Genomic DNA, 13287 nt, shown 5'->3' with positions numbered 1-13287 from the left:
TGTAACGGTTAGCACTCCAGACTCTGAATCTGGCGATCTGGGTTCAAATCCCGGTAAAACCTTAGTATATGATAGTTATTATATCGGAGAGCAAAAGCGCCGCGTCAAGTAAATAGAAATGGATGGTTTTATGGTGTAACGGTTAGCACTCCAGACTCTGAATCTGGCGATCTGGGTTCAAATCCCGGTAAAACCTTAGTATATGATAGTTATTCTATCGGAGAGCAAAAGCGCCGCGTCAAGTAAATACAAATGGATGGTTTTATGGTGTAACGGTTAGCACTCCAGACTCTGAATCTGGCGATCTGGGTTCAAATCCCGGTAAAACCTTAGTACATGATAGTTATTCTATCGGAGGGCAAAAGCCCCGCGTCAAGTAAATACAAATGGATGGTTTTATGGTGTAACGGTTAGCACTCCAGACTCTGAATCTGGCGATCTGGGTTCAAATCCCGGTAAAACCTTGGTATATGATAGCTACTCTATCGGAGAGCAAAATCGCCGCGTCAAGTAAATACAAATGGATGGTTTTATGGTGTAACGGTTAGCACTCCAGACTCTGAATCTGGCGATCTGGGTTCAAATCCCGGTAAAACCTTAGTATATGAGAGTTATTATATCGGAGAGCAAAAAGCGCCGCGTCAAGTTATTTGATACGAATGGTTTTATGGTGTAACGGTTAGCACTCCAGACTCTGAATCTGGCGATCGGGGCTGAGATCCCGGTAAAACCTTAGTATATGATAGCTATTCTATCGGAGAGCAAAAGCGCCGCGTCAAGTAAATACAAATGGATGGTTTTATGGTGTAACGGTTAGCACTCCAGACTCTGAATCTGGCGATCTGGGTTCAAATCCCGGTAAAACCTTGGTATATGATAGTTATTCTATCGGAGAGCAAAATCGCCGCGTCAAGTTATTTGATACGTATGGTTTTATGGTGTAACGGTTAGCACTCCAGATTCTGAATCTGGCGATCTGGGTTCAAATCCCGGTAAAACCTTAGTATATGATAGTTATTCTATCGGAGAGCAAAAGTGCCGCGTCAAGTAAATTCAAATGGATGGTTTTATGGTGTAACGGTTAGCACTCCAGACTCTGAATCTGGCGATCTGGGTTCAAATCCCGGTAAAATCTTAGTACATGATAGCTATTATTTAGGAGAATAAAAGCGCCGCGTCAAGTTATTTGTTACGTATGGTTTTATGGTGTAACGGTTAGCACTCCAGACTCTGAATCTGGCGATCTGGGTTCAAATCCCGGTAAAATCTTAGTATATGATAGTTATTCTATCGGAGAGCAAAATCGCCGCGTCAAGTAAATTCAAATGGATGGTTTTATGGTGTAACGGTTAGCACTCCAGACTCTGAATCTGGCGATCTGGGTTCAAATCCCGGTAAAACCTTAGTACATGATAGTTATTCTATCGGAGAGCAAAAGCCCCGCGTCAAGTATATACAAGTGGATGGTTTTATGGTGTAACGGTTAGCACTCCAGACTCTGAATCTGGCGATCTGGGTTCAAATCCCGGTAAAACCTTGGTATATGATAGTTATTATATCGGAGAGCAAAAGCGCCGCGTCAAGTAAATATAAATGGATGGTTTTATGGTGTAACGGTTAGCACTCCAGACTCTGAATCTGGCGATCTGGGTTCAAATCCCGGTAAAACCTTGGTGTATGATAGCTATTCTATCAGAGAGCAAAATCGCCGCGTCAAGTAAATTCAAATGGATGGTTTTATGGTGTAACGGTTAGCACTCCAGACTCTGAATCTGGCGATCTGGGTTCAAATCCCGGTAAAACCTTGGTATATGATAGCTATTCTATCGGAGAGCAAAATCGCCGCGTCAAGTAAATTCAAATGGATGGTTTTATGGTGTAACGGTTAGCACTCCAGACTCTGAATCTGGCGATCTGGGTTCAAATCCCGGTAAAACCTTAGCATATGATAGTTATTATATCGGAGAGCAAAAGCGCCGCGTCAAGTAAATACAAATGGATGGTTTTATGGTGTAACGGTTAGCACTCCAGACTCTGAATCTGGCGACGATCTGATGTGGGCTATCTGACGAATGGGGCCGCTATGCCAGAGGACTACATCAATCTGGTCTGGCTGTGTAAAAGCATAACATGTTAGACAATTCCATCTGGGATGACTTTCCTGCGCTAAAAGGCGTATCTTAACCCAAACGCTTTCATGACACAATTCTCTACAGTGCGTTAGCTTGCCGTTGCGTCTTCGCAATTTCAATGACGGACCTCTAAGATGTGAAGAATTGTAAGTCACCATTTTTCCAATGGTTCACAAATTAATCACGATAATAATTATAACGTAAGTTGTAATCCTCCAATAAGTAATCGTTCCGAGTAAACCCTCATGCTGCCTCTACTGTAGTCTCCCTTCTCTATGCCCCTTTCTACAGTGTCGTCTCAGCACAGCACGTCATCACCCGATCGTGGAAAGGAGCTTTATGCTGCAGGCGACTTTGAGGTTTTATGGGAAACTATTTCGCTGTGATGGAAAAATATTCATTTTACTCTCTTCAAAAATGAACTTGTTTTGAAAAGAAGAGGAGGGTGATATTTTACCTTTTTTTCGTGGGCGATTTTGCATGTGACTTCTTCTATTCGATCGAATTAAGTTTTGCTGATTGTCGTAATCGTTAAATCATCCAATCGCATTTTTTCTGATGATGAATTCAGGGCGCGCTGAAAGCCTGGGAGATGACTTTGAAAAGCATCGGTTATATAAACAGTAAGGAAGCGTACGCTCAGGACTCGTCCAAGCAAAATGGTAGTATCAGCGACGGAGCGGAGTTTTTTTGATATATTGTGTTGTAGAGGTTGACGAAATAGCAACACGAGCAGAGCTGAATGCTGCACAGGCTTGTTTACGTCTGAGGGTGGGATAGAACCTGTGCGGGATTGTTCACATGGGGTTTTGCATTCAGCGATGGGATGACGCCGTACGGCACTGTGACAGTGTGCTGAAGAAAAATCCTCTGGAGGCCAAGGCGTTGTATAGGAAAGCCACAGCACTTCGACAGAAAGGAGAATATGAAGAAGTCAGGAAGTAATTATAACTACGTCTTCGTAACGCGGAGGCGAGGCTCACTTAGTCCGCGTCCATTGAGTCAGTGAGTGAATTTATCGTACGTCCCTGGTTCGATTTTCGGGCTGGGCATTTCTCCGTCAAAAAGAGGTTTAGTGCATATCTCTTGAGCCGTTCGCGACAACTTCGGGATATAGAGGAGCCGTCGGATCTATCTGGTGGCACTCAAGTTGAGAAAAAGCTCACAACCTCAATACGGCTAGTGTCCACGAGATTCCAAAGTCAATTAAACTTAACAGCTAAGTGAGGATAATTCTGCACCCACGCACGCACAACGCGAAAGTGCCTGTTGTTGCGGGATATGCTCCGCTCGTTTCGCATTGCTATTAATTGGTTTTATTAGTATTGAGTTTGTTCGCGTGAACTATTTGTTCTATTCTGTGTGATTTTCCTCAGATGCATTTCACAGCTGCAGAGCGTGAACTCATCACTAGGGCAGTATTTATTGCAAGCTGTTGATAAAGAAGATCGAGAGCACAGAAAAGAGGAGAAAAAGGTGGTTATGGAGGAAAATTAGTGGTGTAGCATTGGAAAAATCTGAGATTTTTTGGGGGAATTTGTCGGGAAATCCAGTGAAAAAACATTCTTGTGCGATACGAAAATTCTGATGGAAAACATAAATTTTCTTTGGCATCGAATTAGTTCCCACTACATGTGAAACCGCGATGGCTTTTGGGGAGTGTTGGGATATATGTCGGCTTATTGCAGCTCAGGAGCTCAGGAAATTTTTCACTAATTATAGAAGTATGCATTCGAATTCGGGTAAAAGTGTACTGAGAATCAATGAGAATTTTCCCAAAATTTTCATATTGTCACCAGCGCATGTAGTTGACCATGTGCATGGTTTCACACACTGCAATGTGTGGTATATTTTATTTCATACCGTAAAACCGTCACTTTGCAGAGCTTTCACCGTTTTGATATATTTCGGTATTTGTCCTAATGTGAAGAAGGCTGTTGAACATGCGAAAGTATGCTAGCCCGGGAAAGATTAAATGATCGCCATCCTTGTTTGCTAATGCTAATCGAAGAAGTGGAAAATTTGTTTTCCCATTGTGATAAAATATGCACATGGTCAACTACATGTGTCGGTGACAAGAATAAAATTCTGAGGAAATTTTGGGAAATTTTCGTTGGGTTCTTAACACTTCTATTCTCATTCGTGATTAGAACATAGACCTTGCGGGAAAACATGCACACGGTCAACTGCGTGTGTTGGTCGTAACATGAAAACTCCGAGAGAATTTTTGGAAATTCTTCTTGGTTTTTGTGCACTTCTACCTGAATTCGTATAAATGAAAATAACTACCCAAAATTTCCTCGTGATTTTCATATTATCGTCAACGCATGTGTTTGACCATGTGTATATTTTCCCACACTGAACATAGATTGCCTTTCAGTTGTGGAATGATGCTTTCCGTAATCTGGAAGCAGCGAAAGATGTTACGCAGCGGGAAGATTCTTGGTGGGAAAAGATACGCCCATATTTCTGGTGTTGTCGTCGCAGAAAGCGAACGGAAAAAGAAGAGTGAAAACGTCCAAATACTCGATTGCTCGTGTTAGTTTTTCATAATCATCACAGAGAGGAGTTGCGTAATGGAGTTTCACCCGTGATATACAGCACACATAGTTTCGCAAAAGTAAGACACGTGCGAAGCTCCAACTGATATGGGATAATTCTCGAAGAGTTTTCAATTTACTTCATATCGCGTTTTATTACGCCACTTCCCGTAACACGGGTTAAACTCCAATATCATCATCGCATGTGTACCGACGACCCGACTTAGTTTACTTCACATCGATTCTTTCACATTAACACACAAGGATTAGCTCAGCCTATTTCATGACCTAATCTCATTCGGGAGGCTTGGATTTAGTTGGTGATTTTATGAATATAATTGTAGATAGTATCTCTAGAGACATTAACCATTCCTTTGAGTTCTCTTATGGTTGCCACTACTGCAAAATTTCACTGTCAAAAAAATCGTCAACCCCCGTAGAAACTTCAATTTGAAGTATGTTACTGCACGTGTAAGGAAATGTTGTACACAAGTGTCTCCTGTAAGTTTAGATTCTTGTGATACTTGTCTCCCTTGCTAGCCTAGCGTATACTTCATGATTACTGTATTTAACATAAGTTGAGAATCACTTGTTAATAACTCTTGTTGAGTTATCTATTAGGGTACTAGCCATATGGAACACAATAGGTAACATCTTGAGAGGGTTGCATAATAACTATTTTCCTTGAATCGATAACTACAGCTATAACAGGGCGGGCGAACCTTAAAACTCACCCATCCTAACAGCACGTATATGCCGAATAGATCTTCACAATTTTTCCGACTTGTATTATCAACTTAGATTCACACCTAAAAATATAAGGGACACAAACCACCACCGATCAGAAGGGCGGCCACTTTGTCCACAATATCATATCGATCGTTACTCGAGCAAGCACGAGTGTCAAGGCACTATATTTAGCCTTTACGCTGTAGTCTCATCTCTTTCCATTCCAATGTTAATACGACATATCTACACTTGAGTTCACTTACCACAACATGTCTGCTGGTCTACGGCAACAATGAAAAAGGGCAAGTCAGCAAAGGGTTATGAACAATAAAATAACGATCAAAAACAATGATCGTGTGGATAACACAAAAGTCAATGTATGGCATCGCAATACAGGACTATATGGAGAAACAAATAGTATTACCATCGCATAGGATAGAACTCAGGACCATCGGAATATACTGCTTGAAAACTAACGATTACACCAATTTTCATTCGAAGCGGTTCTTAATAACGAGCAATACATGAATCACGTTCTTCTGCTGCGATTACATCAATTTCAAGACCCCCCCAGTGCGTCGATTATTCGGGCGCGCGCTACTGTCTTCGCTTTTCACAGAAAGAAATACGCTCCTCACTGGTTTTTTGGCAGGTTTCCTCCTATAAAAATGGGCATCATATCTTCACGATTCTTCCGTTCCTCCTCTTCGTCATCGTTTACTCCCACTACTACTGGGAGGAAAATAGAAGCGCAGGGAATAGTTGATTTTATGCACTTTATCGGCGAATTGAAAACTTTACGGTAAAATTTGGGAAAAATTTTGGTAAATTTCAATAACACTCCTACTTTTTCCCGAAAAATTCTCCGATTTTTGGGGATTTGTGAAAATTGTGGTAAATTCCAATAACATTACTACTTTTTCCCAAAATTTTCGGCTGGATCCGCTTCTGAGAGAAATTCAGTAAATTTCGAAAACATCACTATTTTTTCCTGAAAAATTCACCGATTTTTCCATTTCAGAAAAACTGGTCGGATCCGTTTTCGGGAAAAACTCAGTAAATTTCGAAAACATTACTATTTTCCCCGAAAAATTCGTAATTTTTTTCTCTCAGAAAAAAACTGGTTTCTGGGAGAAATTTGGTAAATTTCGTAAACATTACTTTTTTTTCCGAAAAAAAATTATATTTTTTCATTTCAGAAGAACTGGCTGGGTCCGCAGTGGAGTTCCTAATCCCGAATCAGATTGCGATCATATGCATCGTTGTGCAGTGCTGGCTATGTTGACTCCCCACGACAAGAAGGACTTCGATCGAGGAAGAACTATACGGATGGCTTTGGTAGTAGTATTACCGGGAAGTGAAATAATGAAAATTGTTATTCATTTTGGGGCAGAACGCCGTAGATGTGTTGGAAACCTATAGCCTTGTTTTTGTATTTTCTCATTTCAAATGGCGATAAGAAAAACACTAGTGAAAAACACATTTCTTATCGCGGTATGAAAAACACTAGTGAAAAACACATTTCTTATCGCGGTATGGAAAACACTAGTGAAAAACACATTTCTTATCGCGGTATGGAAAACACTAGTGAAAAACACATTTCCTAGCGTTTTACGCTAGAATCTCCGCGTAATAATTGTATGGCCATCACAGGTTCACGATGTGGCTGAGGCGGTGGCTGGTGATATTACCCCCTTCTGTGGAGTTAGTAAAGAGGAAAAGCACAAACTTGAACGGGAGGTAGTAGTAGTAGTTTTCGTATCACGGGTGAAACTCCATCGTATGTGTTTTATATATGTAAATTTTTTGCGAACTTTTTACGGTTTTGCGTTCTCCTATTTCAGGGTCTGCAGAAAATGTTGTCGTTTTTACGGAAGGACTTGGGTAGCCGAGAAACGGCTCAAGAGATTGAGGATCTGTGGAATGAGTTCGAAGCTGGGGTGTCTCAGGAAGTAGGGGAAGGGTGGTGTAGTGGTTAACGGTTTGGGCGAGCATGGAGGAGGCTGTGGGTTCGATTCTAGAGGGGGTGTTTTTTGCAGGCAATTTATGCTAAAGACATTGACAAATTCGAGATGGTCTTGCAGGCGTTTGAATACGAGAAGGCGCACGAAGGTAGGGGAGGAGGATCTATAATGTTCCCGTGTGGGAGTTTATTTTGAATTTTCCACGGATGGCTAGGAACGCATTCTTCAATCAGTTTCCCATGTAGATGTCATCACCACATTAGAAGTACTTCTCGAAGTTGAATTACTCTGTGGGTATGGAGAATCTATGTCTTCAAAGAATCGTCGTGGGAAACTCATTTAGCGTCGAGAAATAACGTTCTTCAGGGTTTGATAACAATGGGAGAATGTTCCTAATGTGATGACATTCACACCGGAAACTGATCCCTAGCCATACGTAGAAAATTCAAAATGAGTTTCCCGCGGGAACAATATAGATTCCGGGATGATTCTCTGGTGGTCGTTGTTGAGGCTATCAATTTTGCGGGTAGAGAAATCACAGTCACGATTAGCGGCATCAATATTTTCTAAAAAAATGTGGAGTGTAGATGTGCAACCCGAAATTGATTTCCCTATTGGGCGAAATCGATGGTTTCAACCGCTGAAAAGAATTCTGTGGCGGTGAAAAATATGATGTTGAGTTCAGGTCTAGCAATGCCGACTTTCTTTGAAAGTACCGACGGGATCTTCAAGACCCCACTTTTCGAGGCGTTGGATGCTGAGGTAGAAAACTGAGTTATATATAAAAACGTATTATATAAACGTAAAAACGTTATATATGGTATTAACGTATTGGAGTAGATATAATTAGTAATAATAAGTAGTTTTTGATGAGCAAAATGTGTAGTACACTCGATTCTTTTAATGGAGTTTCATAACCCGTTTTACGTGAAGTGCCGTCGTAAAACTTGGTGAAAAACGCGATATCCGCGGTGATATGCAGTAGTCGTGAAATATGTTTTCCATATCACTAGGGTGGTGAAACTCCAGTGAACGTCAGTGTTCGAAAATATGTTCGCTTACCTCAGCAGGAGCTCATATACGGATCGAGAGAATATATACGAGAAGTGGACAGAACCTAGAAGAAATTCTCCGAAATGTCCTCGCAGTTTTGATATTGTCACCAACATTTGTGGTATTTTTACCACACTAATATAAATTTTATGTATAAACTATTGTATGAATAATTGTTTTCTTGTATAAATTTTGCCACACTGGTGAAATCGATAATATGATTATTAATAATCATGATATGTTATTGTTAAGCATGGACTATTAATACTATTATAGTTTTTTTGCTGATATCCATCCGTAGTGTTTCGGGACAGGTGATCGTAATAGTAGTAGTTTAGTCCAGTGGGTAGGGTGGCGGTATGCCTATCGAACGACCCAGGTTCGATCCCGCCGGAAGCGTTTATTTGAGGACCGCGAGCAGGACCCATCCGTAGAGCACCTACCCCATTCGAAGGCGGCTGAGGAGGAGGAAGCAGCGCCTCCTAGCAAGAAATCACGGAGGAGCGGTATGGAGAAGTAGTAATCAAAATATGTAGATATGGCTAGAAAGAACAACTGCATATGTTTCGTCTCTTTTTTCTGTGATAACCGATCGGCATTGGTCGTAGGAGCCATGGTAAACACAACAGTATAGTTTTCACACTAGGGAAAATACAGTAGTATTTAGCAAGACTAAGTAGCTGGCTGAAGGTCTGGTTAAGTATCAAGAATTGTGTGCAGGTGTCTCTGGAACTGACTTTTTTCGGGAGTAATTTTGTCGTTGATTTTCAGGATCAGCTCGGACGAAGAGAAGGGCGTTGAGGATGCTACCACTACTGTTACGGATTCTTCCAAGGGGTAGGCTTGTGGGAACGGGGATGAAATACTCGGAGTATTGCGATCACGTTGGACATGTATAGGGAATATTCCAAATATTAGGAATTCTAAAATGCCGTTGAACTGCGCTGTTTCTAATGAGCTACTTCTTGAGTGCTGCAAGTAATAAACAATAGCACATTTTCTGTATAAATGTAAATACAATACTCGATTTTTCAATTACAAAGAACATATTTCGGCATCACTTCGCTGAGATGTGAAGAGAAGTATATGTTGTTATCGCGTTATAATGACGATTGTATATTAAACGACATGTATAGGGAATATTCCAAAGTGCCGTTGAGCTGCGCTCGTTAAGGTCTTTCTAATGAGCCACCTCTTACTGAGAAATTCGTTGAATTCTGTAAGCTACAGACAACAAAGGTAGATGCTTACGACACTCAACCTAAGAAATTGTTAGGTTGATATATGTTCTTTATAATAACTGTTAGTAACAATTATAAAGAACATATTTCGGTGGTTGTGACGCAGCGTCATCGCGCGGAGGCACGATAAGACATGCTGTTATCGCGTTATAATTACGAGTGTATATTGGACGAATACATATATATAGCAGCGGAGTGAAAGTCCATAGGCTCGAATATTTTTATCAATGCTACTCGTGAGTAGTGCGAATAAGTAGTGTCTTTGCAACTCTGGAGGGTGATGTTGGAATATAGGCTTGCTTTTCGAGTGCTGCTCTCAGTGATTTACTCACGGGTTTATATATGAATTTGGGTAGGAATGGTAAAAATTTCACCGGAAATTTCATATTGTCACCAACATATGTGGTTGACCATATGCATATTTTTCCGCATTTTTCCAGATATCTGATGGTGGTTGTTGGAATATATGTTAACTCTCCTCAGCTGAGCTCAGGAGTTTCCTCAGTAGTTGTGGGAGTTCATAAATGAATTCGGGTAGAAGTGTCCAGAAAAATCTCTCAAAATTTTCCTCAGAATTTTCATATTGTTGACCATGTGCAGATTTTTAAAAATTGGTGGTGAAATTTCAGCTGAGGAGATGAAGGTTGGAATTGCCTTTTTTTCAGAAGTACTCCCCTTCCTGAAGAAGTCGCTGTTGAGGTGCTCAAAATATGAGATTATTCAATCGATGAAAACTGAGTGTATTCTATCACTGCCGAAAAACCATCTCCCTATCCAGGTGTCTCTTCAACGGGTTGGAGTTGATCTTGTGTTTAGTGGGGTACTTTCGCGGCGCGAAAATATGTGAAAATTATGGGGAAATTATTGTTGGTTTATGTACACTTTGAATGGAGGAAGTCCTTGAGCTGATCTGAGGAGAGCGAACATATATTCCTACTTCAACAATGGTTAGCAGTATGGGAAAATACGCACATGGTCAACCACATATGATGGTGACAATATGAAAATTTTTTTGAGGAAATTTTGGAGGAAATTTTTATTGGTTTCTGTACACTCCGAATTCGTATATGAACTCGTATAGTGAGGACGTCCTTGAGCTGAGCTGAGGAGAGCGAACATATATTCATACTCCAGCAATGGTTAGCAGTTTGGAAAAATACGCACATGGTCAACCACATGTGATGGTGACAATATAAAAATTTTGAGGAAATTCTTATTGGTTTCTGTACACTTCTATCCGTTTTTTCCGACTCCATCCGAAGAGTCCACCATATTTTTCGACATTAATGTGCTAGTGAAAATTCAGGTGTTTGACGACTCGTTTTTTTTCCTAATACACTGATTGGAATTTCACCCTGGTGATATGAAAAACATATTTCACGACTACTGCATATCACCACGAATATCGCGTAAAACGGGTGAAACTCCAATATTGATTATTATCATTATTAAGAATGTGGGTTTCCATTTTATGTCATCATCGTCATCATCGTCGTCATCATACTCGAATTGGGCGGATCCTCGTGCGCTGTGGAGGTGCTTAGATTTTCTGCAGGGACGAAAGCCGCCTCTCACAAATGAGGAAGGGGAGGAGGACATTCTTAATCGTGGTACGGCTGGGTATAAGAACGTATTTGAAAATGGTTATTGTTTACGAGTGTGAAATTGTTGGGAAATTGAGGGAGTCTCAGAAAACGTCTAAAATTTATGATGGAATATATGGAACATACCATCCTCACCATATATGTGGAGTTTTGATGGTATATATGAGAACATTCAGAATTTACGGTAATATTGGAGTTTCACGACCCGTTTTACGCGATGTAGAAAACGCGATATTCGCGGTGATATGCAGTAGTCGTGAAATACATTTTTCACTAGTGTTTCTCATATCACTAGGGTGAAACTCCATTATATTCGCTAAAATACTAAAAATCTACCGACAGCAAAAACGTTATATTCAATATAACGTTGTTGCTGTTGGTAGATTTTTAGTATTGATTTTCAATAGAGTTTCACCCTAGTGATATGAAAAACATATTTCACGACCGCGAATATCGCGTTTTTCACCGAGTTTTACGACGCCACTTCACGTAAAACGGGTTATGAAACTCCAATGTTATTGCAGAACTTCCGAATTGAAAAAAGCGGCCGCTTTTCGCGAAAATTTTTCCGTTGTTGAGAAAACGCCACAGTAGTGGAGATTGCGTTGTGAATCATCAGGAAATTAACTAAGAGCTTCCTTCAACCGAGAGAGTTTCGAGGGATGTAATACTCCTTATGAAGTGATCGAAATAGATTGGAAAATGACTCCGTATCACGTAAAACGCATCACGTGTTTTGATACGTTTTTCGTGTTTTTTAAATGACGATGCAACTCTACTCGGGAAGGCGATGATGATGATGATGGTGTACCAACGTATTGCAAGTAGTTGATCTACGATAAAATTTCATTGACGAATTTCATGGATATACGATATGAACATGAAATATTGGAGTTTCACCCGTTTTACGATACTCGCAATAGTCGCGAAATATATTCTTTCACTGGTGTTTTTTCTTTTTCATATCACTAGGGTGAAACTACAATGTACATTAACATCGCTCATTTAGTGTGAAGTTTTCTCGAAATTTTTCCCCATTTTTCCATCAGATTTTTATTATTTTATTCTCTTTGGATTTTTTCAGAGCCGCCTACTTCCGTCGGAGATTCGCTTCGGGTTAGAAGCGTAGTAGAGGTTTCATCGAAGAACGATTTTGAAGGTAATTCTAATTTGAAGTTTTTCCCCGAGTAAAAACGTTCAGTTTCGAAACGTCAAACGCATAAAATTCGTTGTTGTTGGTTTTTGTACACTTCTACGCCAAGTCGTCATTTTTTATAATTGAGCTTTGGAAACTCCTGATCTCAGCTGGGGAATCAAATATATATTTTTGCTATCGTTTTGTTCATAACTTCATACCGTGTATGATTCTGTTCTCGCAGGAAAAATTGAGATGGGTGCATTTTTTTCCGGAAAAAAAATGAAAAAATTTCTCCATTTTTTGAACATGATTCGGTACAGGTCCGAATAAAACGGAGGCTGTCACTTCGAGGAAGGGTGCGGTAAATGAGTAAGCTGGGCGTGTCACCACTGGTGTCACCACTATTTTTTCAGAGTGAAGGAGTTAACACCATTAAAATCCCGACAGAATTCTGAAAAGCTGGAGGAAAATCTTTTTGAAGATATTGGGGTTCATTATGAGCAACCGATTACGTTGGAAAGTGTTGATAGGGAAAGGTAGAATAAAATTGCTGTTTTTTTTCGGAAATTTTCACGGAAAAATATTTTTTATCGTCGGTTTCGGTACCATTTTATTCCCTTTACTTTGGAAGGAGAGCGCAGCAAGAAAATTTTTTTCTGTTTTTTCATATGAAAATTTGCCGGTTTAATACAGTTGGTTTTTGGAAAAAAATTTTACGGACAAAAAATATTTTCCTGTTGTCAGTTTATTTTCTTTTTGCAGCGATAAAATTATTTTTTCCTGAAAATTTACCGTTTTTTTCTCACTGGTCGTTTTTTTGGTAAATTTTATATTTCGCGGGAAAAAATCATCATGCCCATTACTGTTACCGTAATTTTTGCAAATT

The 13287-nt window shown here is 40.1% G+C and overlaps 2 protein-coding genes and 14 non-coding genes across 16 annotated transcripts in view; all 16 read left to right on the top strand.

Moving 5' to 3' along the window:
* Window positions 1–124: 124 nt before the first annotated feature.
* Window positions 125–196, top strand: Pmar_PMAR004065. Its single transcript has one exon. It is a non-coding gene; the product is annotated as a tRNA-Gln (tRNA).
* A 62-nt stretch (window positions 197–258) lies between these two features.
* On the top strand, window positions 259–330 carry Pmar_PMAR004064. Its single transcript has one exon. It is a non-coding gene; the product is annotated as a tRNA-Gln (tRNA).
* Window positions 331–392: 62 nt separating this feature from the next.
* Window positions 393–464, top strand: Pmar_PMAR004063. The gene has a single exon. It is a non-coding gene; the product is annotated as a tRNA-Gln (tRNA).
* Window positions 465–526: 62 nt separating this feature from the next.
* Pmar_PMAR004062 lies at window positions 527–598 on the top strand. The gene has a single exon. It is a non-coding gene; the product is annotated as a tRNA-Gln (tRNA).
* Window positions 599–661: 63 nt separating this feature from the next.
* Pmar_PMAR004061 lies at window positions 662–733 on the top strand. Its single transcript has one exon. It is a non-coding gene; the product is annotated as a tRNA-Gln (tRNA).
* Window positions 734–795: 62 nt separating this feature from the next.
* Window positions 796–867, top strand: Pmar_PMAR004060. Its single transcript has one exon. It is a non-coding gene; the product is annotated as a tRNA-Gln (tRNA).
* Window positions 868–929: 62 nt separating this feature from the next.
* On the top strand, window positions 930–1001 carry Pmar_PMAR004059. The gene has a single exon. It is a non-coding gene; the product is annotated as a tRNA-Gln (tRNA).
* A 62-nt stretch (window positions 1002–1063) lies between these two features.
* On the top strand, window positions 1064–1135 carry Pmar_PMAR004058. The gene has a single exon. It is a non-coding gene; the product is annotated as a tRNA-Gln (tRNA).
* Window positions 1136–1197: 62 nt separating this feature from the next.
* Window positions 1198–1269, top strand: Pmar_PMAR004057. Its single transcript has one exon. It is a non-coding gene; the product is annotated as a tRNA-Gln (tRNA).
* A 62-nt stretch (window positions 1270–1331) lies between these two features.
* Window positions 1332–1403, top strand: Pmar_PMAR004056. The gene has a single exon. It is a non-coding gene; the product is annotated as a tRNA-Gln (tRNA).
* A 62-nt stretch (window positions 1404–1465) lies between these two features.
* On the top strand, window positions 1466–1537 carry Pmar_PMAR004055. Its single transcript has one exon. It is a non-coding gene; the product is annotated as a tRNA-Gln (tRNA).
* Window positions 1538–1599: 62 nt separating this feature from the next.
* Window positions 1600–1671, top strand: Pmar_PMAR004054. Its single transcript has one exon. It is a non-coding gene; the product is annotated as a tRNA-Gln (tRNA).
* A 62-nt stretch (window positions 1672–1733) lies between these two features.
* On the top strand, window positions 1734–1805 carry Pmar_PMAR004053. Its single transcript has one exon. It is a non-coding gene; the product is annotated as a tRNA-Gln (tRNA).
* A 62-nt stretch (window positions 1806–1867) lies between these two features.
* Pmar_PMAR004052 lies at window positions 1868–1939 on the top strand. The gene has a single exon. It is a non-coding gene; the product is annotated as a tRNA-Gln (tRNA).
* Window positions 1940–6171: 4232 nt separating this feature from the next.
* Window positions 6172–7766, top strand: Pmar_PMAR004051 (conserved hypothetical protein; the record flags this gene model as incomplete). The annotated part of the gene is made up of 6 exons (XM_002765090.1): window positions 6172–6203; window positions 6601–6739; window positions 7055–7159; window positions 7279–7353; window positions 7441–7513; window positions 7732–7766. 6 exons carry the CDS (start codon window positions 6172–6174, stop codon window positions 7764–7766), a joined length of 459 nt encoding a protein of 152 aa, XP_002765136.1.
* Window positions 7767–9886: 2120 nt separating this feature from the next.
* Window positions 9887–13287, top strand: part of Pmar_PMAR004050 (hypothetical protein) — a gene marked incomplete at both ends in the record, with an annotated part of 3702 nt that continues 301 nt past the window's right edge. The window contains 4 exons of the mRNA XM_002765089.1: window positions 9887–9895; window positions 11215–11269; window positions 12722–12770; window positions 12815–12937. Coding sequence (XP_002765135.1) covers window positions 9887–9895; window positions 11215–11269; window positions 12722–12770; window positions 12815–12937 — 236 coding nt within the window. The remainder of the gene's footprint in view (window positions 9896–11214; window positions 11270–12721; window positions 12771–12814; window positions 12938–13287) is intronic.

The sequence above is a fragment of the Perkinsus marinus genome, assembly GCF_000006405.1.
Source record: "Perkinsus marinus ATCC 50983 genomic scaffold scf_1104296975656, whole genome shotgun sequence".
NCBI lineage: Eukaryota > Perkinsozoa > Perkinsida > Perkinsidae > Perkinsus > Perkinsus marinus.
Note: the sequence above shows the minus strand (reverse complement) of the source record. Positions and strands in the feature narration are given on the sequence as shown.